This window comes from Lepidochelys kempii, chromosome 1 (genome assembly GCF_965140285.1).
Source record: "Lepidochelys kempii isolate rLepKem1 chromosome 1, rLepKem1.hap1, whole genome shotgun sequence".
NCBI classification, from domain to species: Eukaryota; Metazoa; Chordata; order Testudines; family Cheloniidae; genus Lepidochelys; species Lepidochelys kempii.
The window spans coordinates 32,612,744-32,638,795 of NC_136380.1; the positions used below are offsets into that span (position 1 = coordinate 32,612,744).

At 39.8% G+C, this 26,052-nt stretch overlaps 1 protein-coding gene across 6 annotated transcripts in view; it reads left to right on the top strand.

The window, feature by feature from the left end:
* ARHGAP42 (Rho GTPase activating protein 42) overlaps positions 1-26,052 on the top strand; it is a 378,098-nt gene that overhangs the window by 225,450 nt on the left and 126,596 nt on the right. For all 6 annotated transcript variants that reach the window (XM_073337948.2, XM_078852354.1, XM_073337938.2 and 3 more), the window contains 6 exons: positions 3,681-3,785; positions 8,912-9,041; positions 13,357-13,457; positions 14,222-14,331; positions 20,083-20,161; positions 21,103-21,142. In XM_073337948.2, the coding sequence (XP_073194049.1) occupies positions 3,681-3,785; positions 8,912-9,041; positions 13,357-13,457; positions 14,222-14,331; positions 20,083-20,161; positions 21,103-21,142 (565 nt within the window). The remainder of the gene's footprint in view (positions 1-3,680; positions 3,786-8,911; positions 9,042-13,356; positions 13,458-14,221; positions 14,332-20,082; positions 20,162-21,102; positions 21,143-26,052) is intronic.

The following is a 26,052-nucleotide window of genomic DNA, read 5'->3' on the forward strand; positions in this document are numbered from 1 at the left end:
TTCTCAGATCTTGGATAGATCTCTTATTTTTTCTGAGAAATTGTCATATTTTATTTGCAAAACCTCTAATAAAGAGAAAATTGCAAAGAATATCCTTAGGTGGTATAACTTGTAATAGCCCAGTTGAAGTCAATGAAGATATGACGATTATACACCAGCTGAGGATCTTTCCTCTTGGAAGTGTAATCTGCAGTTGCTTTAAAATGGACATTGCCATGTAATTCAGAGCCATATATGTAAAATAAACATAAGGTGTTAAAAAAGCTTAATGCTCAAGAGGCCTATTTTATGTTCCAAAACTCTGCTGCTGGCTTGCTGTGCAACCTTGAGCTCTTTATTTCTTTTCCTCAGTTTCCCCCTGGGGATAATAATACTTACTGACCTACAAAAGAGCATTGTGAAACTTAATGAATTGTTGTCTGTAAAGTGTTTTGAGAGCCCCAGATTGAAAGGCCTGTGATGTTCTGCCCAGGACACCTAGAACTTTAAGCCACAGTGTTACCCCTCTGTCTCAACAGGTGAGAGCTTTGCTGGTGATTAGACTGCCACACTAGTCTGTCTACCTCACTAGCAAACTGCTTGAGACTCTGCCAGTTTAAACCTTGTCTTGCAGGTAGCAATCAGTGAACCCCAGATACCGAGTTCCCTGGAGATGTGTGTCTGCAGTGTTCAGTTCCTCTCACTGTGACACACTCTGAAGTTTGCTGCCTCCAAGTAGATAGTGCACACACCAGCCTGTTAAGTTAGCTGACGACTCACACTTCACTTTAATACACAGCGCCGAGGGGGTTCTGCAATAAAACAAGCATAAGTTTAATAAAGAACAGAGTTTAAAGTGATACTAAGAAAGAGAAAAAGAGAGAGAACTGGTTACAAGCAAAACAAAACATGCTTTCTAGCCACTCAAACTTAATTTTAGGAATTTACTGTCTTTGCCTAAGCAGTTGTCTTTCTTACATCAAGTTACCAGCATCTCTAGCCCTCCAGGCCAGGGGATTCAACTTTCACAGGCTCAGACCGTGTTGTATCCTCTGTCCCCTAAGTGGTGGATAACTAAAATGTCTCTTTGTTCCCCTTATATTACCCAAAGACCATTGTCTCTGCCTCAGAAACCAGGAAGGTTTCCTGGGGTGCAGACTCTGACGTCTGGTGAGCTCTCTAAGCTCCTTCCTCCATTAGCTTGATTGCTTTTTTTTACCTTATATGCAAATATACTTTCATTGTCCTCTGCCTGTATTCAGCCAATCAGACAAGGCAATCCACATTCCTTGTCTAGGGCAGGCTCAATATATGTGTAACACTGATGGGGTCATCAAACCAGGGACCTCTGGAGCTTAGTGCATGAGCCTCTGCAGCATGAGCTAAAAGCCAACTGGCTATTACCTAAGGCTGTAGAGCAGACTCATTTAACTCTCTCTAAGTGGTTTTGGTGCCACTAGATGGGACTGAACACCATACCCAGAAGGTGTGTGGGTACATATGCACTGCCTCCCAAACATATTTTAAGAACCTATGTTGGCACACATACATAACTCTTTGTACCCAACCAGTACGCACATCACAGTGATTTTTCAGGACCAGCATGTCACCAGTTTACGTATGAAACATTACAAGACACTGTTTAGATACATATCACGACAACACGTGTTGGGGGTAGAGAGTGTGCCCAGCCTGATATGAGTTACAGTATAGTGGGCCCTCTACCAGTGGGCATTGAGGGATTTTTTCGGTCATGGGGTCTCTACAAAGTATCATCCTCAGCAGCAGCTTTATTTCAGATATTTGCATTGTTTGCCACCCTAGAACGCAGTACTCTGTTGGCACATGAAACAAGCCAATGAGACAGAACAATCTAGAGTCAATATCCCAGGTGAGAGAAGTGCAAAAAATATTACATAAATTGCACAAAGGATGAAATCGGTACTTTTAAAATGTTTCATTTTTCATAATCTGTGGGATTGCTAGCATAAATAAAGAAAAAAATACATTAAGCATTTGATTTCTGCCTTTTCAATTTTGTATCCAAGTGGAAAACATCCTTATTGTAGATTTGACTTGTATGTCAAACATAATTATAATTATAATAATAGTACTAATAATACTTTGTATCTATAGTGCTTTCATTTTCAGGCTCTTATGTTTAGATAATTACAGTAAACTAAATTATGCCATATGCCACAAGAAAAAATAGCTATAAATTGTTTAATAGTAATATAACTTGCTGCATCATCAGCAGTCATCCTCTTTTTATTATCAATAGCCACAATATAAAAACATCAACCTAAATACAAGGCTTTTAAACATAAATAGATGGCAGGAGAATATTCATTAAAGGACCAAAATGAGTCTTTCAAAAACTTCAGCGGCACTCATTCCTGCTTAAATGTTAATTAAAAAAAAAAAAGTAAATGACAAAAAACATTTCCAGTCTTGATACAGATTTAATTTTTTTTACTGGAAGCTGTAAAAGACATACCAACTGAAGTTCATCAGAGTTTATATTTTGTTCTTTAGAGCAGGAAGAAGTGGTCTGGAACTTTTTGTATTCATTTCGGTTATGAAGCTGTCCAAAACTTATTTTCAAGACTCTCGTCTGGAGAAAATAGGTCATAGATGGAGATTTTGGAATGAGGAAGGTGGAAAAATGTTCCGAATTGTCATAGATTCAAAACAAAACAAAAATCCCTTGAACTTTGAAAGTTTGCATTCCTTGCTCATGCAAACCTGCCATTGAAAGTGATGAGAGTTTTGGGTGTTCCAGGAATGCAAGTATGGGCTCCAAAAGTATTAAGATCATAGTTTTGCTAATAAGAGGAGATCAACAAATAAGGCATCCTTATTTTTTGTTTTCCAGCATCTTAAGATTCACCTGTAATTATAAGGACAATGGGTCAGTTGTGCTTTGAAATGACTTTTTTCCTTTGCAGTTAATAATTTTTTCTGTGTGCAGATGTGATCGCCCCATCTCAAAAAAGATATATTGGAATTGGAAAAGGTTCAGAAAAGGGCAACAAAAATGATTAGGGGCTATCTGAGGAGAGATTAAAAAGACTGGGACTTTTCAGCTTGGAAAAAAGATGACTATGGGGGGATTTAATAGAGGTCTATAAAATCATGACTGGTGTGGAGAAAGTAAATAAGGAAGTGTTATTTACTCCTTCTCATAACACAAGAACTAGGGATCACCAAATGAAATTAATAGGCAGCAAGTTTAAAACAAACAAAAGGAAGTATTTTTTCACACAATGCACAGTCAAGCTGTGGAATTCCTTGCCAGAGGATGTTGTGAAGGCCAAGACTATAACAGGGTTCAAAAAAGAACATGAAGGATAGGTCCATAAATGGCTATTAGCCAGGATGAGCAGGGATAGTGTCCCTAGCCTCTGTTTTTCAGAAGCTGGGAATGGGCGACAGGGGATGGGTCACTTGTTGATTACCTGTTCTGTTTATTCCCACTGGGGCACCTGACATTGGCCACTGTTGGAAGGCAGGATACTGGGCTAGATGGACCTTTAGTCTCACCCAATATGGCCCTTCTTATGTTCTTATGTCATTCCTAAATCAGCATGTGTTCTGTTATATTTTTGATGATTAATATTTATAATGCCTGTTTTGATATTTTTGGTTCTTAATATTTGTAATGTATGTTTTGACATTAACACCTTATTTTACCTTTTCAGCTTTTGGCATTTCTTCAGGGATTATTTACTTTTTACCATGAGGGATATGAGCTGGCCCAGGAGTTTACCCCATACAAGCAACAGTTGCAATTCAACTTGCAGAATGTAAGTTTGAACAGTATTTACTACGATTTCTTAGCTAATTGAATTTCAAAATAAAAGAGTAGAAATGCTTTATTGCAACACTAAATCTTGAAATGTTTATGAACATAAATAAAAAAATATGAATAATTGAAAGGTGTTTGCTGAATGAAAGGTATGGCATCAAGTTTCTTTCCACCAGAAATCTTTGAAAATCAGTTGTCAGATGTTTGATCCATGATCTCCAGGCTTGACTAGTGCAACTACGGTCTCCTCCATTCACAAATGTATCCCTCTACAGGACACCACTTAAGCTCACACTTTAAGTTCATATTTAAGTTGTCTTGAATAGAGATGCACTTAAGCACGTGCTCAGGTGCTTTCCTGACTCAGGGCGTATGTCCAGGAATGAAGGAACACACCCTGAAAATGCTTCATGTGGTGCAAATGCAGCAGTTCATCTGCCTAGCATCACAGGTTTCCATGAACCACTAGTCCTCCAGGTCTGTTGTCTGTACTGACTCCCCATTTAATACGGAGTGTTCTTCCAAGTCTCTGTCTTGATACTGAAAACCATCCAGGGGATTGGCTCTAGTTACCTGAGAGATCACCTCTCCCAAACCTGCAGCCTATAGGCCAACTGCTGATCTCCATGGCTCCAACAGAGATGTGCTGATAGGACTTTTACCGCTAGCTGCTGCCCCTGCAACCACTCTCTTAAGGGACAGAGTTGGTGAGGGACTTCACAGTGTGGAGGTGGTTTTGCCCTGGACTGTATTAATGTATTCTTCTTAGGTTTGATGGCCCCAACCCTTCTACCCTCCTTTATGCCTGCTCCCATCCTGAAACCCAGGGAGAGCATTGTCCAAGGACATAGAGTGGTGGTCGCTAACACTGCCCTCACTTCACACACAGGTCTGCACACAGAACCCCCTCTGTCCACAAGGTCTCACACTCTTTTCTTCTTCCAAATTGTATATTTGCCACTTTTGGTTAAAGGCACAAGGGGTCACTGTTGCTTCACTGCAGGGATGAGAAAATACCCATACTCCAGTCCAATGACTTAAATAGTTTAAACTAGGGGAGATCTCCACCAATCTGGGTCTAGGATTATGGACCAAAGAGAGAAAATATAAATTGAGACTGTGTTAACTCCTTCTATGTGAATGTGCCACGAGAACCAGAATTACTAAATTGTTTCTCCTGTTTCACAGTTAGGTAAAAACATTTTCATCTCTTTCTCTTGTTTAAATAATTGTTAATGCCTTTCCTAAATTGTTTGTGGGATGACATCTGCAGGGCAATAGCTCTAAGTCAGGCAGAGAAAAGAAGAAACCTTTTTGATTCCCCCTCCCCCCAAAAAAAATGCAAAAGCTAGAAACTTAAAATGATGTAAGCAAAAGAGTGATGAACAGAAAATGCAGAAAATGAAGATGGTTTTCCTGCAGGAGAGAGCGGGGAAATTAGTTGTGTGTGGTGGTGATCAGGAAGGCATATAGGCATATAGGAAGCTCTCAGGAGATGAGGAACTGAAGGAGAAAAAAAGGGGTCCACTCCTTTGTCTTATATTTTCAATGCTTTAGTTTTCTCTCTTTTTGTTTTCCTCTTTCCTGCTTCTTTCATCTTCCCTCGCTACCTTTTGCCCTGCTATCTCTCCATCATCCTCTCTGCCACATTTGTCACTCTGTCACATCCACTCTATCCTTTGTCTGCCTCTTTTTCCCCCTTTTCTTCTTTCCTCTAATAGCCCCTTCCACAGGCCAGTATTCACCTGCAAGGCAGAAGAGTTCAGCAGAAGCTTGAATCGACTGAGCTACCTGTAGACTCATCACTCACAGCAGTGCCCAGTCTCAGACAGAACTTGAATCACACTTTCTGCATGAGGGAATCATAGAATCACAGAATATCAGGGTTGGAAGGGACCTCAGGAGGTCATCTAGTCCAACCCCCTGCTCAAAGCAGGACCAATCCCCAATTAAATCATCCCAGCCAGTGCTTTGTCAAGCCTGACCTTAAAAACTTCAAAGAAGGAGATTCTACCACCTCCCTAGGTAACGCATTCCAGTGTTTCACCACCCTCCTAGTGAAAAAGTTTTTCCTAATATCCAACCTAAACCTCCCCCGCTGCAACTTGAGACCATTACTCCTTGTCCTGTCCTCTTCTACCACTGAGAATAGTCTAGAACCATCCTCTCTGGAACCACCTCTCAGGTAGTTGAAAGCAGCTATCAAATCCCCCCTCATTCTTCTCTTCTGCAGACTAAACAATCCCAGTTCCCTCAGCCTCTCCTCATAAGTCATGTGTTCCAGACCCCTAATCATTTTTGTTGTCCTTCGCTGGACTCTTTCCAATTTATCCACATCCTTCTTGTAGTGTGGGGCCCAAAACTGGACACAGTACTCCAGATGAGGCCTCACCAATGTCGAATAGAGGGGGACGATCACATCCCGCGATCTGCTCGCTATGCCCCTACTTATGCATCCCAAAATGCCATTGGCCTTCTTGGCAACAAGGGCACACTGCTGACTCATATCCAGCTTCTTGTCCACTGTAACCCCTAGGTCCTTTTCTGCAGAACTGCTGCCTAGCCATTCGGTCCCTAGTCTGTAGCTGTGCATTGGGTTCTTCCGTCCTAAGTGCAGGACCCTGCACTTATCCTTATTGAACCTCATCAGATTTCTTTTGGCCCAATCCTCCAATTTGTCTAGGTCCCTCTGTATCCTATCCCTGCCCTCCAGCGTATCTACCACTCCTCCCAGTTTAGTATCATCCGCAAATTTGCTGAGTGCAATCCACACCATCCTCCAGATCATTTATGAAGATATTGAACAAAACCGGCCCCAGGACCGACCCTTGGGGCACTCCAGTTGACACCGGCTGCCAACTAGACATGGAGCCATTGATCACTACCCGTTGAGCCCGACAATCTAGCCAACTTTCTACCCACCTTAGGGCATTCATCCAGCCCATACTTCTTTAACTTGCTGACAAGAATACTGTGGGAGACCGTGTCAAAAGCTTTGCTAAAGTCAAGAAACAATACATCCACTGCTTTCCCTTCATCCACAGAACCAGTAATCTCATCATAGAAGGCGATTAGATTAGTCAGGCATGACCTTCCCTTGGTGAATCCATGCTGACTGTTCCTGATCACTTTCCTCTCATGTAAGTGCTTCAGGATTGGTTCTTTGAGGACCTGCTCCATGATTTTTCCAGGGACTGAGGTGAGGCTGACTGGCCTGTAGTTCCCAGGATCCTCCTCCTTCCCTTTTTTAAAGATAGGAAGGCTGGGTTGTTCATTGGGTGACCTGATAGAGGGCAGGACAGCAATAATATGTAACAGCCCTTTCCTGCTGTCCACATGTTCTCACCCAGCCTGATGTCAGTTTCACTGGCTCAGCTTGCCAGCCACTTCCTTCAGGTGGCCACTCTGCTTGGTTTTACAAGAATTGAGACAAAACGCTGTCTTGGTTTAAAAAAGAAATAGCAGCAGCGACACATGGATGAGCACTGAAAACAGGGTCCTTCCTTGTTTCAGGGACACAGGGGCCCTGATGCAAAGCCCATTGAAGTCAATGGCAAGACTTCCAATGACTTCAGTGGAGTTTGGGTTGGGCGCTTGGTCTCCCTAGGAAGAAGTGTTCGTTAAAAGTTCTCGGAGGAACCTTGCCTCTTTAGATTCACTACCTGGCTAAACACAGTTTCCCTCACAGAGGAGCGCTTCAACCTGCATATGATTATACTAATGCTTTAAGCCATGAATGTATGTGTCTTAATTTTTTTTTGTCAATTAAATCACATATTGTTTTCTAATTACAGTAGCATGAGCTCCAATAAGTACTAACAGTGCTTTACATCTTCAAAGTGCTGTACAGACATGGGCTAAGTAAATTTTAGCTTTAGTTTAGTACAGGGGTAGGCAACCTATGGCATGCGTCCCAAAGGCGGCACATGAGCTGATTTTCAGTGACACTCACACTGCCCAGGTCCTGGCCACCAATCCGGGGGGCTCTGCATTTTAATTTAATTTTAAATGAAGCTTCTTAAAGATTTTAAAAACCTTATTTACTTTGCATAGAACAATAGTTTAGTTATATATTATAGATTTACAGAAAGAGACCTTCTAAATACATTAAAATGCATTACTGGCACGTGAAACCTTAAATTAGAGTGAATAAATAAAGAACTGGGCACACCACTTCTGAAAGGCTGCTGACCCCTGATTTAGTACATACTGTTCCTACTTCACAGGAACCCTGTGAGATTAATTAATTAATTTTGGTACATGAAAATATAAAGCAGTATATACCAGTTAAATACTAGGATTAGGATTATTTTTACTGATCTTTTAAAATTTGCTGCAGGAATAAGGTGTAATTTTCACAAATATGCAAATATCTGATTGTATATTTTGACCAGATAGGACTAGATCTTGCAAGATATTGAGTGTACTATCATTGAAGTCTAGCACAGTGGTTCTCAACCAGGGGTGCATGTATCTCTGGGGGTACACAGAGATCTTCCAGGGGGTACATCAACTCATCTAGATATTTACTTAGTTTTACAACAGGCTACATAAAAAGCACTAGCAAAATCAGTACAAACTAAAATTTCATAAAATGACTTGTTTATACAGCTCTGTATACTATACACTGAAATGTAAGAACAATATTTATATTCCATTTGATTTATTTTATAATTATATTGTAAAAATGAGAAAGGAAGCAATGTTTTAGTAATAGTGTGCTGTGACACTTTTGTATTTTCATGTACGATTTTGGAAGTTTTTAAGTGAGGTGAAACTTGGGGGGACGCAAGAAAAATCAGACTCCTGAAAGGGATACAGTAGTCTGGAAAGGTTGAGAGCCACTGATCTAGACACTCTGAATTTCCTTGACTTTTGTGGGTTTAAGTCAAGGTTTGTAGTGATCCACTGACATCATTTTAAAAGCATATTAATGAGGATAGGGTATGTCTAGGCTTAGTAACTTAGTTTCCTTTGGAGCAGCATCCCTGTTTGTTTAAATGTGAATGTAGTAGCATATTCCAGTGTAGTACTAGAGGTAGTAATAACACCTATACTTATAGTCTTAGATACTGCAGAAATAGTATGTTACTAGTATGATTTTGCTCTTTTTATTTTCCTTAGACACGAAATAATTTTGAAAGTACCAGGCAGGAAGTAGAGAGACTGATGCAGAGAATGAAATCTGCCAACCAGGATTACCAGCCACCCAGTCAATGGACAATGGAAGGCTATCTCTATGTCCAGGAGAAACGTGAGTAATTACATCAGTGTACAACCAGTATTTGAAGATTGCCTTATTGCATTTCAGCTTTTAGGGGATGGCAAGTAAATTGTTCAGAGTAAGGTAGGTTTCATGTCTGTTTTGTTGCTTTGTTTATATTTAAGGTCAGACTGGCCCACAGGGAACTCTCCCAGGAGCTATCTGGCCCCAACTAATCACAACCTGGAAAAAAAAGTATCCTGATTTGTTAGAGGCCTTTCTCTTTAAAACTGACAGACTCTCAGTGCTCTCACATGCCTCAGGTGACCCCCTGCCACCACTTCTGTCTCTTGAAAGTTCGCAGCCTTATGCCTCCCAAATGGTCCAGTGCCTCTAGCAGATCCTCACAGATATAGGGTGATCAAGGAGTTCTAGGAAGCAACTCAGTGTCCAATCCATGAGCCAGTTGGGGGCAAAGTTTAAGGTGTAAAGACTTAGAAGCAAAATAAAGTATATCTTCCAATTTCATATGTGAGAGAAACAACATGAAATACAAAAACAAAGGTAACTGGAGAACCCTGATAAAGAGGTATAGATTTATAGCTCATCTATATGCAAGTGATAAGAAAAGCCATTGGAATTAAGCAGAGTCCAAAGGGGTTAAACAAATAGAATAAAAAGTTAATGGACTTAACAAAGAACACTGAGAGGAGTCAACCAATACTTCACAATGTGAAGAAGAAGTAGAATCAGAGACCTCATGAAATGAACCATAGAACAGTTTGATCCAAACTGAAAGAGTGAACAGCCCTGGATACCAAACACTGAGGACAGAAGAGAGATTAAAAGCTGTATGTGATCTACAGTATCAAATAGCACTGTTCAGAGCTAATCAAATGTAAACAACCTGGCTGAGTGAGCTGCACCACGTTCATTGTAACCCCTTAGTGAGGCAATTTCAATCCTGTGTGCTACGCAGTGCTCTGTTTGATGAGGGTCTGGCTGAAGCTGGAGAAGTAGGGAGACCTTGTTTGAGATGTGTATGTGTGCATGCAAGTTTGGTGTTCTAGCAAATACAGATCATGATAAAATGCTGGTATTTATTTGAATACAAATCCAATTTTGACTCATTCGTAATTTCTGAGTCTAACATTAAAATACTTGGCATCTGGCTTTAGAATCTCCTGTATCGTACCTGGTCTTACCCAAAGATTAGTATAGATTGTCATGAGGATAGCTGCCTTTCCAGAACCCTTTCAAGGGATTGTAGAGTGTTCTAGATAATTGACCTTCCCACTGAAATCTTGGCCTTAACTCTTATTAACATATATGAGCAAAAAGGAGAGAGCCGTTGTTCTGTTCTTATTTAACCTTGCAGATTTTTAGCAGCCGTAGCGGTAGCATTGATGAGGTTTGAGCAGAGCATGTACTCTTTAATTGAAAAATAATAATAAAAACCAGTGTTAAGTGGAAACTACACCGGGCATTATTAATGGAAGACCAAGAAAGGAGTGAAATGTCAGGCACATGAAGTGTTTCATTAAATGGTGAGAAGCCAACTTGACATCCTCTCACTGACAAAGGATTGGATCATTAGTTTATTTTGGGGAAAAGTCAGAAGGTCTGTAATCTCTGCCTCAGAGATGAAGGTGCTAATTGTTTATTTCCTTATCATGCTGGCTTTAGTGTCCCACAACCAGTTACGTATGCTGTCCAGAAGTTAGTTTGGTTAATATTTGCCACTCCTGAATGTAAAACTATATACGTTTATTGCTAATACCACACAAGAGGTAATAGATACTGTTGGACTATGAAACAATGAGTTATTTAATTTTTCCCAAAAAGCAAATTTGTAAAATGCTCTAACAAATGTATTGTAGAAATAGCAGGGTGAGTATGGGTTGGAGAAAAGGAGCACTAGGTATCCCTCAGAACAAAGTTTTGATAGTAGAAGATGCCAGGATAAAATAAAATTGGATTTAAAATGGATTGTATTCACATGGACAGTGGGTTATAAATAACAAGTATAATGTCACAAATCAGGCATGTTGGGCTAAAATTTCAAAGCTGGGTGCCAAGTACTTGCCTCTGTAAAGACATACTTACCCACTCAAACACAAGTGGCCTGATTTTCAGAGATGCTAAACATCTCCAACTATGGTCGACATGAATGAGAGCTGCAGGTGCTCTGCACCTTTCAATATCAGACCTTCTGTAGGTGCCTTAAAATGGTTTGAAAATTTTCCCCTTTCTGATATAACTTGAAAGTTGGTGAAAATGCTGACAATATAAAAATTGTGGTAAAAGCACCATAAAAATGTGTTTATAGTTCAGAAGTAAAACAGCCAACTTTTTTTTTCTGTTTGATCTGCTGCTGACTCAGCTTAATACTTGCCTGTGAAATACAAATGAGAGAGACAGCATTCTCTTGGCACACTTGTATGGCAGGCCATGTAAATTTGCATGGTTAGATACATAGATTGTCAAACATCTGATTGAGTTGACTGGTGTAGCCTTTGAACATATTGCTGCATTTGTGGATGGGTGCATTTACAAAACAAATCCATAGTAACTGGAACAAAATTACTGTGTTTTTTATTTTCTTTTAACATCTATGATTTCAGGAGTTAAATGTTAGTTTTTTCAGTTAAAACAACCAACCTAACAATCTTTACTTTAGCAATTATCCTAATTTAAAAACAAAATCATGTGTCCTGCCTGATGCACATGGAATTTAAAAAGCAAAGGGTCATATTCTGCCCTCCATATGCCCAGCAACTTCCACTGAAATTAATTGGAGTTACACACATGGTTCCACAATGCTATCTGACCTGTTCTTATTTTCTAATTCACTTAGTAATCAGGGCACCATGTGTGTGTGCATGTGTCCCACTAGATTTTGCAATCCCCATCAAGCACAATATTTTGATGAGAGGTGTCAGAAGTTCATGTAGATCCTACAGGAAGTGTCTCTGATTACTAAGCAGGTAGCATTCTTCCCTCTGAGGATTCGTCTCCACTACAGAGTTAGCATGGGTTGGCTGCTCTCCTTCCCCCTCCTCCTGCCCCCCGTGTGCGTTGCTAGGACTTCTGGGGGGATATTCCATGGTTCTTTGTGCTTCAGTGGGCTGAGTCATTCTGATTTTTTTCCCATTGAATTGTGGGCGGACTTGTCTGTCCTTCTGGGAATTGGACATTGCAAAGCTATCTGCATTCAAGTGATCTAATCTGCATCTTCATTGCAAAGTGGGTAGGTCACTGGCCTAAGTGTGTGAAAGCAAAACCTGGGCTCCAACCCACACCCACAGCCATACCAGCTGGCCTTGGTTGAAAGCATCATTAAACTCCTGTGAAACGGTTTTGTGTGTGGGATGAGTGGGATGGGCTTGGGGTGTTTGATGTCCTGGATAAGAGATCAGACTATCTCTTCAGTGAAGAAGTACCCTAAGGCAGTAATGAAGCAGTGCCTCCGGATAGGATTAAGAATCACGGTGATGCTGGAGGTGACTTCTTTAGGCTAAGTTATAAAATCAGGCCCTATTCATTGGGCAGACATGCATAGCTGTACTGAACAATATTCCTATGAGGCCCTAGGGTCATTGCTTAGTGGTTCTGTTTGAGTCCATGCAGTTATCAGTTTGCAGACAATTTGGCAGTTTACCCCGTATGTGCCAATACTAATTTGTGCTTTCCTTTTACAAAGAACAATATTTCTAACCCTTCCTTTGCAAAGACATCCCCGAAATGGAAACCACCTACTAGAGTTAAGTTTGTCATGGCAGCTTTTCTTGAAGATTGATAATTCATGATATTCTCAACTCCCAAGCAGTGTCTTTGGCAAGCACTCTTGAGAACTGAGAAAGGAACTCTAGGGAAATGTGCCCTGATTTCATGATTCATGTGTTCAAGTCAACCAACCATCCTTGTGATCAAGTTCAACCATCCTTTCAGCAGATAAGGACCTTTCCGAGGAAGAATGGAATGAATGCTGCTGCTCTTTTCCCAGTGGTGAAATCTTTAACAATACCCCCAAGGCAGAGATGATTGAAGTCTCTTTACATACACATACCATACAGAGTGTAACTTGTTAGGCTCTGAACTCTCTCCATTCCGCCAATAGGGAAAACCCAACCCTCAGAGTTTTAAATTGGGCAGCCCAAAATTGAGGCACTTCAAAATTAGACCTAAATGAAATGTCTAAGGTTCAGGAATGAGTCAGCGTTAGAGCCTGAAGTAGAGCAGGGGAGTTTGACTCCTCATCCTGTGCTCAGGCACTTACACCAGACCTCTCCATGTATCCAGAATATGATAAAATTGTGGTAAAATGTCCACATTTAAAAAAAAATGTTACATTTCTTTCATCTAGGACCCCTGGGATTTACCTGGGTAAAACATTACTGTACTTACGATAAAGGGACAAAAACATTTACAATGAGTGGAGCTGAAACAAAGTCTGGTGGGAAAGTGGTGAGTATTATCTTGACATATCTCTTAGAATATACATCAGATCCAGCTTGTGTATTTTATAGTATCCACTCAATGTATTTATGAGGAAAAAATAATATATTAGGAAAGTTAGGGTAAACAGAATGCCCTCTGTCATGGATCAACAAGATGATTAACAAATGTTTTTACTTATGAAAATAAAGGTCATAGTAAGTATTTCAAATGAAAATATCTACTTTTTCCATCACTCATTTACATGCTAAATACAATATCATCGTTTTCTGTGGTATCTCCGAACAGGTAAGAAAACGACCATACTTAGCACAGAAATATGAGTTAGACATCCCCATTTTTATTCCTTAAAAGTTGATTGACATTTAATCCTATCAGATCTAAATATGTAGATACATTTTCAGACTTACGTTCTTATGTTCTTATGACTTGATAAATACCAATAGTTTTACTTAGAGAGAGTTTTCAAAGCAAACTTTCACAATTAGACATTTTATTAAATATATTATGTTGAACTGTCTGAAGAATGGTAAACAATTATGTGAGAAAGTACATTAAGTAATTTTGTCTCTTTCAGTATATATATGACAGAGAGAAAATGATTGAATAATGTGCTTGTATAATTTTAAGCCCTGCAAGCAATTATATACATGCTTAAATTTAAGCAGAGTAGAGGGGTTTAAGCCTGTGTGAAAATATTCACAGGATCAGGGCCTTATTTTATGAATGTAGAGTCTTTGCATGCTGATTTTCTTTTTTTGTATGTCTTACAGAATGGCCTTGTCACAAGCTCACCAGAAATATTCAAGCTAAAATCCTGTATCCGGAGAAAGACTGATTCAATTGACAAACGTTTCTGTTTTGATATTGAAGTATCTGAAAGGTTTGAGGTTCTTTTTTTAAAGATTATTATTATTTATTTAATAAAGTGTATGTAAATATATTTACTTAATAACTATGTGCATATAAAGCCAAAATTTCAAATGTGTGCTCCTAATTGCTCAGAACCTATTTTTCTGACTATAAAGCAAATAACACTACATGTGTGTATTATCCATGCACAATTAACCATGTTGGATAGACATATATGTTTTTTGGAAACCTTATAGTGCAATACTCTACTTAGGAATGAACAATCAGTTGCACACATACAAAATGAGAAATGACTGCCTAGGAAGGAGTACTGCGGAAAGGGATCTGGGGGCCATAGTGGATCACAAGCTAAATATGATTCAACAGTATAATGCTGTTGCAAAAAAAGCAAACCTCATTCTGGGATGTATTAGCAGGAGTATTGTAAGCAAGACATGAGAAGTAATTCTTCCGCTCTACTCCACGCTGATTAGGCTTCAACTGGAGTATTGTATCTAGTTCAGGGCAGCACATTTCAGGAAAGATGTGGACAAACTGGAGAAAGTCCAGAGAAGAGCAACAAAAATTATTAAAGGTCTAGGAAATATGACCTATGAAGGAAGATTGAAAAAATTGGGTTTGTTTAGTCTGGAGAAGAGAAGACTAAGAGGGGACATGATAACAGTTTTCAAGTACATAAAAGGTTGTTACAAGGAGAAGGAAGAAAAATTGTTTCTTCTTAACCTCTGAGGATAAGACAAGAAGCAATGGGCTTAAACTGCAGCAAGGGCAGTTTGGGTTGGACATTAGGAAAAACTTCCTAACTGTCAGAATGGTTAAGCACTGGAATAAATTGCCTAGGGAGGTTGTGGAATCTCCATCATTGGGGATTTTTAAGAGCAGGTTGGACAAACACCTGTCAGGGATGGTCTAGATAATACTTAGTCCTGCCTTGAGGGCAGGGGACTGGACTAGATGACCTCTCGAGCGCCCTTCCAGTGCTATGATTCTATTAAGGAGGCTAATTTTAGAATTTTGGCCCATGTGATTAATATCTAAAAAAAATGTGCTCGCTCGCTCTCACACACACATTCCATGTCTCTCTCAAATTGGTTTTTCCACAGTTTCTAGTTATCCATGAATTATGTGGAAGTTAAATCTATTTCTACCCATTCAAGTTAAAGTTAAGAAAGTTTATTTTTTCCCATATGCTGAAATAGCTGTACAAGTGTTTCTCGAGGTACTACTGGAAATATTTAATTGTATGAAATGAATAGGAACAGTTTTACAGCATTTTGAGGGGGCGGGAATGCAAATACACAGTGAAAGTTATATTTGCTCTTTTTTAAGAATTTTGAGTAGTGGACAGGAGACAAGAGGTGGATAAACATCTGCCTTAAAATCATGGTGAAATAAACAGAATTAGTAAATTCACACTATTTATATTAATCTTTCATGGTCTTTCTCTGAGAAATATTTTGTGACTACAATAATAATAGTAATGTACTATGCAGCCATGTCACTATTTTATAACATGTTAATTTTGTGGTGAATTTTGTGCTTGTGAAAGATAAATATACTTGTAATCTGAAGTCCTGTATTAATAGAATAGGTAAAATACAGACATTAACACTGCAAATTAACACTGGTGGGGATATGTTGGGAGTCCCTTCCAACCCTGATATTCTATGATTCTATGAAATTACTTGATATTTGGTGCCCTTGAATTTCAGAAATTTGGGCAAAACTGGGTTGTTCTTGTTCTGGTTTTGTTTTAAAAAAAAACATAAGTTACAATTTTGTTTTGGAAAACCAAAATCAGAGAGTGGTTCAAATGCAAAGATCAAAATGTATCAGAACTAATTTTATCAGACAAAATGATGGTAGTGCTATTGTAAGATAGTTAAAAAGTGAGTTTTGTCTTTTAATTTTTAGAAAGATCTTAAATTCTTTCAGTTCTCTTTAAATGGAGTTATACGCTTGGAATAAAACTTGTTAATTTTAACTTGGTTTAACAAGTCTTGTTTATTTTGACTTGCTTTAACAAGTTAAAATGCAGAGAGCTTACACCTAAATGTTTTCTGAAAACGTAGACAAAAAAGTTGAAAGCACACTAGTTCACAGGGTTGCTTAAAATACTATTATGAGAAGGAGACTGACAAAAAGTCAAGTTTTGAAATCGGTTCCATATTTAACAGGAAACTAGTGGAGGTTTATGTAAGTCAGCAGAGTAGATAAAAAGTTCTGGTCCTCATGATACCAAGAAATAATCAGTTGGCAGGCAGCCCATATGCAAAGAGTGGCACTAATCACTTCTGGATGACATAAATTGAAACTTGGCTTCCTCTGTGAAAGGGAGACTCTGATGTCAAGTGTATTTGTAATGATAAAATACTTCCTTGCTGTTCCATGTTTTTTAATTTATACAGTAATAAAACATAGGGGAATTGGGAAGAACACAAAGTTGCTAACGACTGACTTTAAATTACTGCATACTGATTTTAAAGATTAGGCTTAAGTTTTTTTAAGATGTAATCCTGAGCATTGTTGAGTATCCTCAACAGTGATTAATTTCAGTCAGAAAGGAAGAGCATTTGGTAACTTGCAGGATTTGGCCTTCACTAAATACTCATACAGTTTATAAGATACAACAAAGTCTTTAAAGACCTGGAAAGGGCTGTCATGAGCAACTCTTCCTCCACCTCCAAGCCTCTCATCTCATGAGACTCCATCCTCTCCCACCGAGTACTCAGAATCTATATGGAGATGTTGCAAGTGCTGATAAGACAACATAGACTGAAGTGAACATGTCACTAAACCAGTGGTTTTCAACCTGTGGTCTTGGGACCCTAGAGGTCTGCAGACTGTCTAAGATTCCCAAAGGGCTCTGCACCTCCATTCAAAATTTTTCAGGGATCCACAAATGAAAAAAGATTGAAAACCACTGCACTAAATAAAAGAAACAATCTGATATGAAAACGTTTAAACTGTTAACAGGAAGCAACACGTCTAATTGAAACAATTTAAATTTTACTCAGATGTTGTTCTCAACAGTTTTCAGTTCAGATTTTTATAAGAGTTCTTCTAGTAGTCACTTATCTTTATTGTATTGCAGTACTGTAACCAGTTCTGCACATAACATACATAATATACTTCTTCGAGTGCTTGCTCACGTCCATTTCATTGTAGGTGTGTGTGCTCGCCACATGCACTGGAAGTTTTGCCCTCAGTGGTATCGGTAGGGGACCAGCTCTGGTGCCCACTGGAGTGGCACACATATGCGCCAGTGTAAGGGGCACCACCAGCTTCCCCCTTCCCTCAGTTCCTTCCTACCGCCAGTGACAGCGCTGGAATGTTTCCTTGCTTTGACAAGCTTCCCTGTCCGTACTGTGTCTAGTAGTGAATTTGTTGTATATAGGTTTCAGAGTAGCAGCCGTGTTAGTCTGTATCCGCAAAAAGAAGAGGAGGACTTGTGGCACCTTAGAGACTAACACATTTATTAGAGCATAAGCTTTCGCGAGCTACTGCGCACTTCATTGGATGCATGCAGTGGAAAATACAGTGGGGAGATTTTATATACACCGAGAACATGAAACAATGGGTGTTACCATACAGACTGTAACAAGAGTGATCAGGAAAGGTGAACTATTACCAGCATGAGTGGGGGAAACTTTTGTAGTGATAATCAAGGTGGGCCATTTCCAGCAGTTGACAAGAACAGTAGTGGAGGAAATAAACAAGGGGAAATACTTTTACTTTGTGTAATGACACATCCATTCCCAGTCTTTATTCAAGCCTAAGTTAAGTGTATCCAGTTTGCAAATTAATTCTAATTCAGCAGTCTCTCTTTAGAGTCTGTTTTTGAAGTTTGTTTGTTGAAGAATTGCCATTTTTAGGTCTGTAATCGAGTGACCAAAGAGATTGAAGTGTTCTCTTTTCTTTTTGTTGTATATAGTTGTTTAATGTTGTATAGTTAATAGTTCCCTTAGCGTTAAGCTAGAAAGCATTTGCAAGAGCTTCAGGCCGCGGACCAAGAAGGAGCGGGACATTGATCTCCGAGCGCTCCTTATGGAGTCGGCCCTTGCACCGTCCTCGGAGCCGACAAGATCAGACTCTACTCCAAGCACCATGGCCTCAGTGCAGAGTGTGCCACCAATCCCCATTCCCAGTACCGGCAAAAAAGCTAAGAAAGCCTGGGAGTGCTTTGTCCCATAAAGGGAAGGAGAGAGCTGGCAGAGAGCAAAGATCTGCACGGGGCAGCTCTTCCCTTCCAGACAGTGGCCAAGCTCCAACTCCCGTTGAGCTGTAGAGCCCACTTCAAGAACCGCCTGCCATCCTGGAAAGTGGCAGAGGCACTCAGTACCTGGCGTGCTGTCCACACTGGAGGCCTTTCAGGCCACTAAGGACATACTGTCCCTTCCGGTACCGCCCATGCCGTCCACTGAGGTGCACCATTCGAGGGGTAAACCTGCTCTGGGACCCTTCCAGCAGTCTCCATCCGTGCGGCACTGCTTCCCACCACAGGGGGTGCTCCGCCAGCGCTTGCCTGAACAGCACCATCAGCCCCTGGGCGCAGGTTGGCTTACCTGCCAGAGTCCCCATCGTCGGTCCCTGGACTCTAGGTGTCAAGGAGTCACTCTTCATGTGTACTAGTGTAATGGAAATCAGAGTTTGGCCCAAGGTTGTATAGTTTAAAATATTTTGTGAAATATTGTGTGTGGGTGGAAAATGTTTATCAAATCCTAATTTAGGTAGGAGGACTCTTTATGTATATCCCCCTCCCTGTCCCTGTTTTGGTTTGAATCTATAACTTACCCTTTAAATTTTAAATATATATGATGTGTAGAGATGCACAGATTTTAAAGCTATTGGAGAACATTGTGATCATCTAATCTGACCTCTTGCTTGATGCAGGCTGTAGAATTTCGCCCGGTAGCTTCTTAATATCTTGTGGTTGAGATAGCACATAATTTGTAGAATAACATCCAATATTCATTTAATGCGGCAGGCTTTTCATTTCTTCTTCAGTATTGTGGAGCTCTGTTTGTGTATATATATATTTTCATATTCTCCAATGTCCTTCATGAAAAATGTTATAATTAAGTGGTGAGTGTACTCTGGGGGGTAATGAGTATAAATTTAGTATCTTTTATTTCTGTATTTGGCAAAGGAAGACTGTGGGTTCGAACAAGGTGTCAAAACTTTTGCATAGATGGGTCCTAGACAGGTGAGAGCAAAGCTTCTGAAAGTGGCGTTTCTTTGACGCTCCATGTTTGCCACTTTTTGGACTGGCATCACTTTTAAAGTAGCTCACTGATGCAGACAAAAAGATCCAGAACTATGAATTGTTTATACAGCTGAGTTATATATAAGTAATATTTACACTTAGTTGTTAGTAGGTATGTGTGCTTTTGTATCACTAAAAAAACCATTTCTACAGCACCTCTTCCATTAGTTAAGTAGGCACATCTAATGAATTAATTTTATTTTTATCGGCTGTATAAACAATTCATAGTTACACTTTGACACCACATTTCATCTGAGATTCTCAAATGTTAACTAATGAAGTCTTATACTCCCTTGTGACAGAGTAAGTTTTATTATCCCAGTTTCACAGAGACAAAAAACAGACACAAAGGTCAAGATACATGCTTAGCACTACAAAAAAGTAAATAATTATGTTTAGACTAAACCACATTTCCTGTTAAAATTATCTTAAATATCATTGGTTGGAAAAATAATAATTAATATGTTTTAAATAATATATATTTTCTTTTAATAGAAACGGGATCATAACACTACAGGCTTTTTCAGAGTCCAACAGGAAACTTTGGCTGGAAGCTATGGATGGAAAGGAACCAGTAAGGAAATTTGTTATATTATTTATTATGAGTTCAGATTTGTTGTATACAGAAGTGAAAAGAACAAATTGCTGTGCATCTCAAAATATCTCAAACACGGAGAAACAATTTACATAAACTTTTACAACACAATTTGTACGTGCAAACGGTATTTCACAAGCTGTATGGACAAAGCAGTGGCAAAATAAACATGAATGATAAGATAATCATTAAATTAATAATGAAGCAGAAAAAATAGTATATCTCAATCTGTAGTCACGCATTGAGTCACTTATTTTAGTTGGGATATTGACAATCCAGCCAACAGCATATTCGTTGGCATACAGGATACATGTGCACAGGCACAGTTTGTGAATTTGTGCTCTCCAGACTGGTGAGAGCAAGTCATTTTAGGGGTGATGCCTTTGAGCAGCGGTATCGCCACCTTCAGAGAAAAGAAACTGTGATGGAGGCTGGTGAGCGTTGATGAGAGAAGCTCACCTGAGGATTCATCCTGTCATTAACCTACACTTGAGATTTCCATCGAATACATTGGCAAAGCTCCACATGTAGACCCAAAAGGGAGAAAATGATTGTTCAGATTTACGAGCTAGATGGCACCTGGTCTCACTGAACTGGTCCAACCAAGGAGTTAGGGCTGAGAGTAAACAGGGTTCACATATAACCATACAGAATCTACAATTCTGGCTACTCACTACCATCTTTCAGCTACCCAAACGTGTAGTTGAACTGAACTCACATAAGAGAGAGTGCCTGCTAGAGGCAACATTTTAAGTTTTATGCTTGTTAAGCCCATTTACAATGACTGTTTAGTAAATAAATGGCAAGAACAAGGCTTGCACCATGCAACATGCTAATGCAAAATATATTTGCACTGGCTTGAGATCTCTTAACTGACCTGGAAGTCACAAATGTTCATATTGCAATGTTTTCTTTTTCAGATTTACACTTTGCCAGCAATTATTAGCAAGAAGGAAGAAAGTAAGTTTTTTTTAGTTATGTAAAATTATTAAATGTACCTGGATTTCTACAGTATAATGTCCTTGTTTTCAGGCATATTAGGTTACAAATTACATAATTATATTTTCATATATTGCCAAGAATTACTCTTTTCTGTCAACTTGCAAGAAAGAGCATCCTGTCTCAAGGGTCAGTTACATCAGGTGTGAAAAAGTCTTCAATATTTGTATTATAGTCAAATATAAATTGGGAGAAAATCAAATAAATCATGCTTCTGGCTAACCTGGTTCCAAAGCAGTACTCTGTGTATAATGTCATTCTAGATACCTATAGATATATTCATAGTTCTATATATAAATGTATGTATAAAATGGACCACCTGTACCTTGACATAATATCCCTGAACATGATAACTTGTTTATGGTCTTCAGATATAGGGATATTATGGCTTTTACTGTGGTGATGGGCAAACATTATGTTATCATGCAGATACTCCATTATATTTGATGTGCGTCTGTGCAGGTGTCTTACTCAATTACACACATACACATACATTATTATTATTCTTTGATTCCCATCCGTCAGCTCAGCAATAACAATGGAGCCGAATGAAGTCTGTCCAGCACTTCCTATCTTGTACCAGCTTCACAGTTTCATTCATATTTAAACGTCTTGTATGTCATTCTTCACTGTGTTTATCCTACACATCCTATAATGTAACATGACTCCTCCCTTTTCATCTCTCAGTCATGTAGCCATTGCTGCTTCCGCTACCAAGCTGAAAAAATCTGGCAATAGGATGCATCCTTGTCTTTCTTCTACAGTCATCCTGAGTCATTCTGTCAGCATCTTGTTTACTCTCACCACGCTAATTGACTTGCTGTAGATGTTTTCTATCCGCTTGATTGATTTTTTGAGGATGCCATACAGTCTCATAACTTTTTGCTAAATGCTCTCAAAAGCCCGTTTGAGGTTTATAAAGTCGTTGTAACAGGTTCAGTTGTGTTCTGTATACTTCTCTGATATCTGTCTTATCATACATAACTGATCTTTTATACTTCATTTTGATCTAAATCCAGCCAGTTCTGCAAGAGCCACTTCCATATACCTCTTCATTCTCCTCTGCAACATTTTGGTGAATACTTTTCCTGGCACACTCACTAAGCTGATCCCTCTGTAGTTTCTTATTCTCACTCCGATCTCTTTTTTTTTTTTTTTTGTAGATCAGAACTATTATCGCTTTCCCTCATTTGTTCGGCACTTGCTTTTGTTTGTAAATCTTGTTGAATAGTTTGTGCATCACATTTACCAAGTGTTCCTCTCCTGCTTGCAGTATCTCTGCAGTTACATTGTCCTTATCTGTTACCTTTTTGTTTTTCAAGATATTTACTTTCGATATCAAGATATCAACTTTCGAGATATTTACTTCTTTGTCTAAGAATTCCAGCATCTTTTTGCCCTCCTTTGTTCTGGGAAGCTTTTCTAGAACCATTTCATCTACTGTGTTCTGCACATTGTACAGCTCTTCAAAATATTATTTCCATCACTTATTCTTCGCTTGTTCATGCTCAATTGCTTCATGTTTGTCTTTCACAGCCAACATCTTCAACTCATATGTCCCACTCAGTTCTCTCATCTTACAATTCCACTCCTGTGCCACATTTCTCTTCACATATTCTTCTACTGCCTTATATTGTTCGCTTATCCAATTGTTTCTGTCTCGCTTTGCTTTTTGTGTTATCTCTCTAAGCAGCCTATTGTATTTAGCTCTAAGACTTTAGTCCTATTTTTTATTCTCCTTCAGCTTCCTATGTTTCTCCCACAGCTGCAGCACTTCATCCATTATCCACCTTGGTCTCTTTGTTTTGGCCTTGTAGCCCAACGCTTGTTCAGCTGCACTTGTAATCCCATTTTTATATTGTTCCACATTGTTCCATGCCCCAGGGTGCAATCTGGACTGTGGAGCCTTGGAGCTTCAAAGCAGCCCTCAGCTTGGCCATTTTTCTGAACCCACAGTCCTGTGTCTGACCAGCAGTTGGGAGGATTTGGGGGGAACCCGGGCCCGCCCTCTAATCCGGGTTCCAGCCCAGGGCCCTGTGGAATGCAGCTGTGTAGAGCACCTCCTGGAACAGCTGTATGACAACTACAACTCCCTGGGCTACTTCTCCATGGCCTCCTCCCAATACCTTCTTTATCCTCACCATAGAACCTTCCTCCTGGTGTCTGATAATGCTTGTACACCTCAGTCCTCCAGCAGTCCGCGTTCTCACTCTCAGCTCCTAATGCCTCTTGCTTCCAGCTCCTCACATGCACACCACAAACTGAAGTGAGCTCCTTTTTAAAACCCAGCTGCCCTGATTAGCCTGCCTTAATTGATTCTAGCAGCTTCTTCATTGGCTGCAGGTGTTCTAATCAGCCTGTCTTAATTGTCTCCAGAAAGTTGCTGATTGTTCTGGAACCTTCCCCATTACCTTACCCAGGGAAAAGGGACCTACTTAGCCTGGGGCTAATATATCTGCCTTCTATTACTCTACTATAGCCATCTGGCCCGACCCTGTCACAAAACATATAGCAAAATCTCATAATTTCATATACAATGAAGATACACACTTTTAAACAGGATAATGAAATTCAGCAAATCATAACTTTTCAAGTGATACCTAACAAGACATACTTTGTACAAAATGTCATAACCATATACAGGGAATCATTAAAAAAGGGATAGAGAATAAGATGGAGAATATCTTACTGCCCTTATATAAATCCATGGTATGCCCACATCTTGAATACTGCATACAGATGTGGTCCGCTCATCTCAAAAAAGATATATTGGCATTAGAAAAGGTTCAGAAAAGGGCAACTAAAATGATTAGGGGGTTGGAACAGGTCCCATATGAGGAGAGATTAAAGGGGCTAGGACTTTTCAGCTTGGAAAAGAGGAGACTGAGGGGGGATATGATAGAGGTCTAAAATCATGAGTGGTGTGGAGAAAGTGAATAAGGAAAAGTTATTTACTTGTTCCCATAATGTAAGAACTGGGAGCCACCAAATGAAATTAATGGGCAGCAGGTTTAAAACAAATAAAAGGAAGTTCTTCTTCACTCAGCGCATAGTCAACCTGTGGAACTCCTTGCCTGAGGAGGTTGTGAAGGCTAGGACTGTAACAGGGTTTAAAAGAGAACTGGATAAATTCATGGAGGTTAAGTCCATTAGTGGCTATTAGCCAGGATGGGTAAGGAATGGTGTCTGTAGCCTCTGTTTGTCAGAGGGTGGTGATGGATGGCAGGAGAGAGATCACTTGATCATTACCTGTTAGGTTCACTCCCTGTGGGGCACCTGGCATTGGCCACTGTCAGTAGACAGGATACTGGGCTGGATGAACCTTTGATCTGACTCAGTATGGCCATTCATATGTTCTTAAGTGGTGGATATGTGCGTACCAGGGATAACCTGGGGTACAGTATGTCACACATGTCTCTTCGGTGTTCATTTTTTCTTTCACTGAAGATGTGATATTTTTCCACATGAATTCTTTGTACGTTTTCCTGAAATCTGTCTCTTTCAGTTTGTCCATGGCGTAGATCTTAGTTCTTGGCACTTCTTCAGTTGCTTTCAGCCTCAACCTATTGCTGCCAGCCCTAATTTATTATCTGATCCAATATCAGCTGCAAATGATCTGCATGAGAACAGACTTGATTCACAAGTACAAAGTCTGTCATGTTCTTCGTTTGTCCATTAGGTGACATATGTCCACTTCTTCTGCGGCTTTCTTTGTTGAAATAGTGTGTTTGTTACCAACAGGTTGTTGCTTAAGCAGAAATTTAGTAGCCTTTCTCCTCTTACATTTTCTTCATCTAATCCAACTCTGCCTATGGCTGCAGCCCAGGAATTCCAGTCCAATTCTACTTTTGCATTCAAATCTCGCATCACCAATAATATGTCTTGTCTTGAAACTTTTTGGATTGTTTTCTGTAGATGATTATAAAAATATTCAGTTTCTTCCTTGGGTGCTGCCGATGTTGGCTCATATACTTGTACTACGGTAACTGCACCAGATTTGATTCTGAATCTCACCTTCAGCATACAAGGAGATATTGGGTTAAATGCCATGAGAGCCTATTTTACCTTTGGCTTTAGCACCAATGCAACACCATCGTCCACCATCGTCTCTTACCAATGTCAATATTCTAGGTTAATCATGGTAGAATTCTCCTTTATCTTCTCAATATCTCGTTTCACATAGACCAGTGATTTGCCACTTCTCTCTTTTCAACTCGTGGATCATTACCACAAGTGCTCCATTTATAAGTGAACCATTATACCAGGCCTTACATCCCATGTTCCAATAAATATCCTTCAGCTTCATCATGTAATTCCCCGACCTGCGTGTTGTTCTACGTACTTCGCATACTATCAATTGGAGCTGACCCATGTTTGTCCCAGTGACGACCGAGCCAGCATATTTTCTTTCTCTTACCAATCCTCATTCAGATTCTATGGTCCGGTATTCGCCAGGTGTTCTACCACGACTCCTGTCTTTATGGCTGATCAGCGTATTGTAATCCGTCTGCAACACTCCTTTAAGCTACCCACTCGCTTGCTTCAGCACCATTTCCACCAGTGTTATTCTTTGAGAGGTGTTTTTGCTGGCTTTGCCTTAGGAGACTTTGTGCATTTGGACAGCCAGCTGTGCCCTTTCCCCAGTCTTTATTACCGCTAGCTATCCTCATTAGGTTTAGCATGCCAGCCAAGGCAAAGTCATAGGGTGTGGTGCTGCAGTACACTCACGTCAATTTGGAACCACTTGTGAGAGCTGAGTAGTCACCCGGAGCAACTGCAAGCAAGCCACACCTTGTGGATGTGGCTGTCTTCATGCAGAGGTACTACCTTTTCAGCTGTCCCATACATACATACCCGCACAAGCCTGAGAT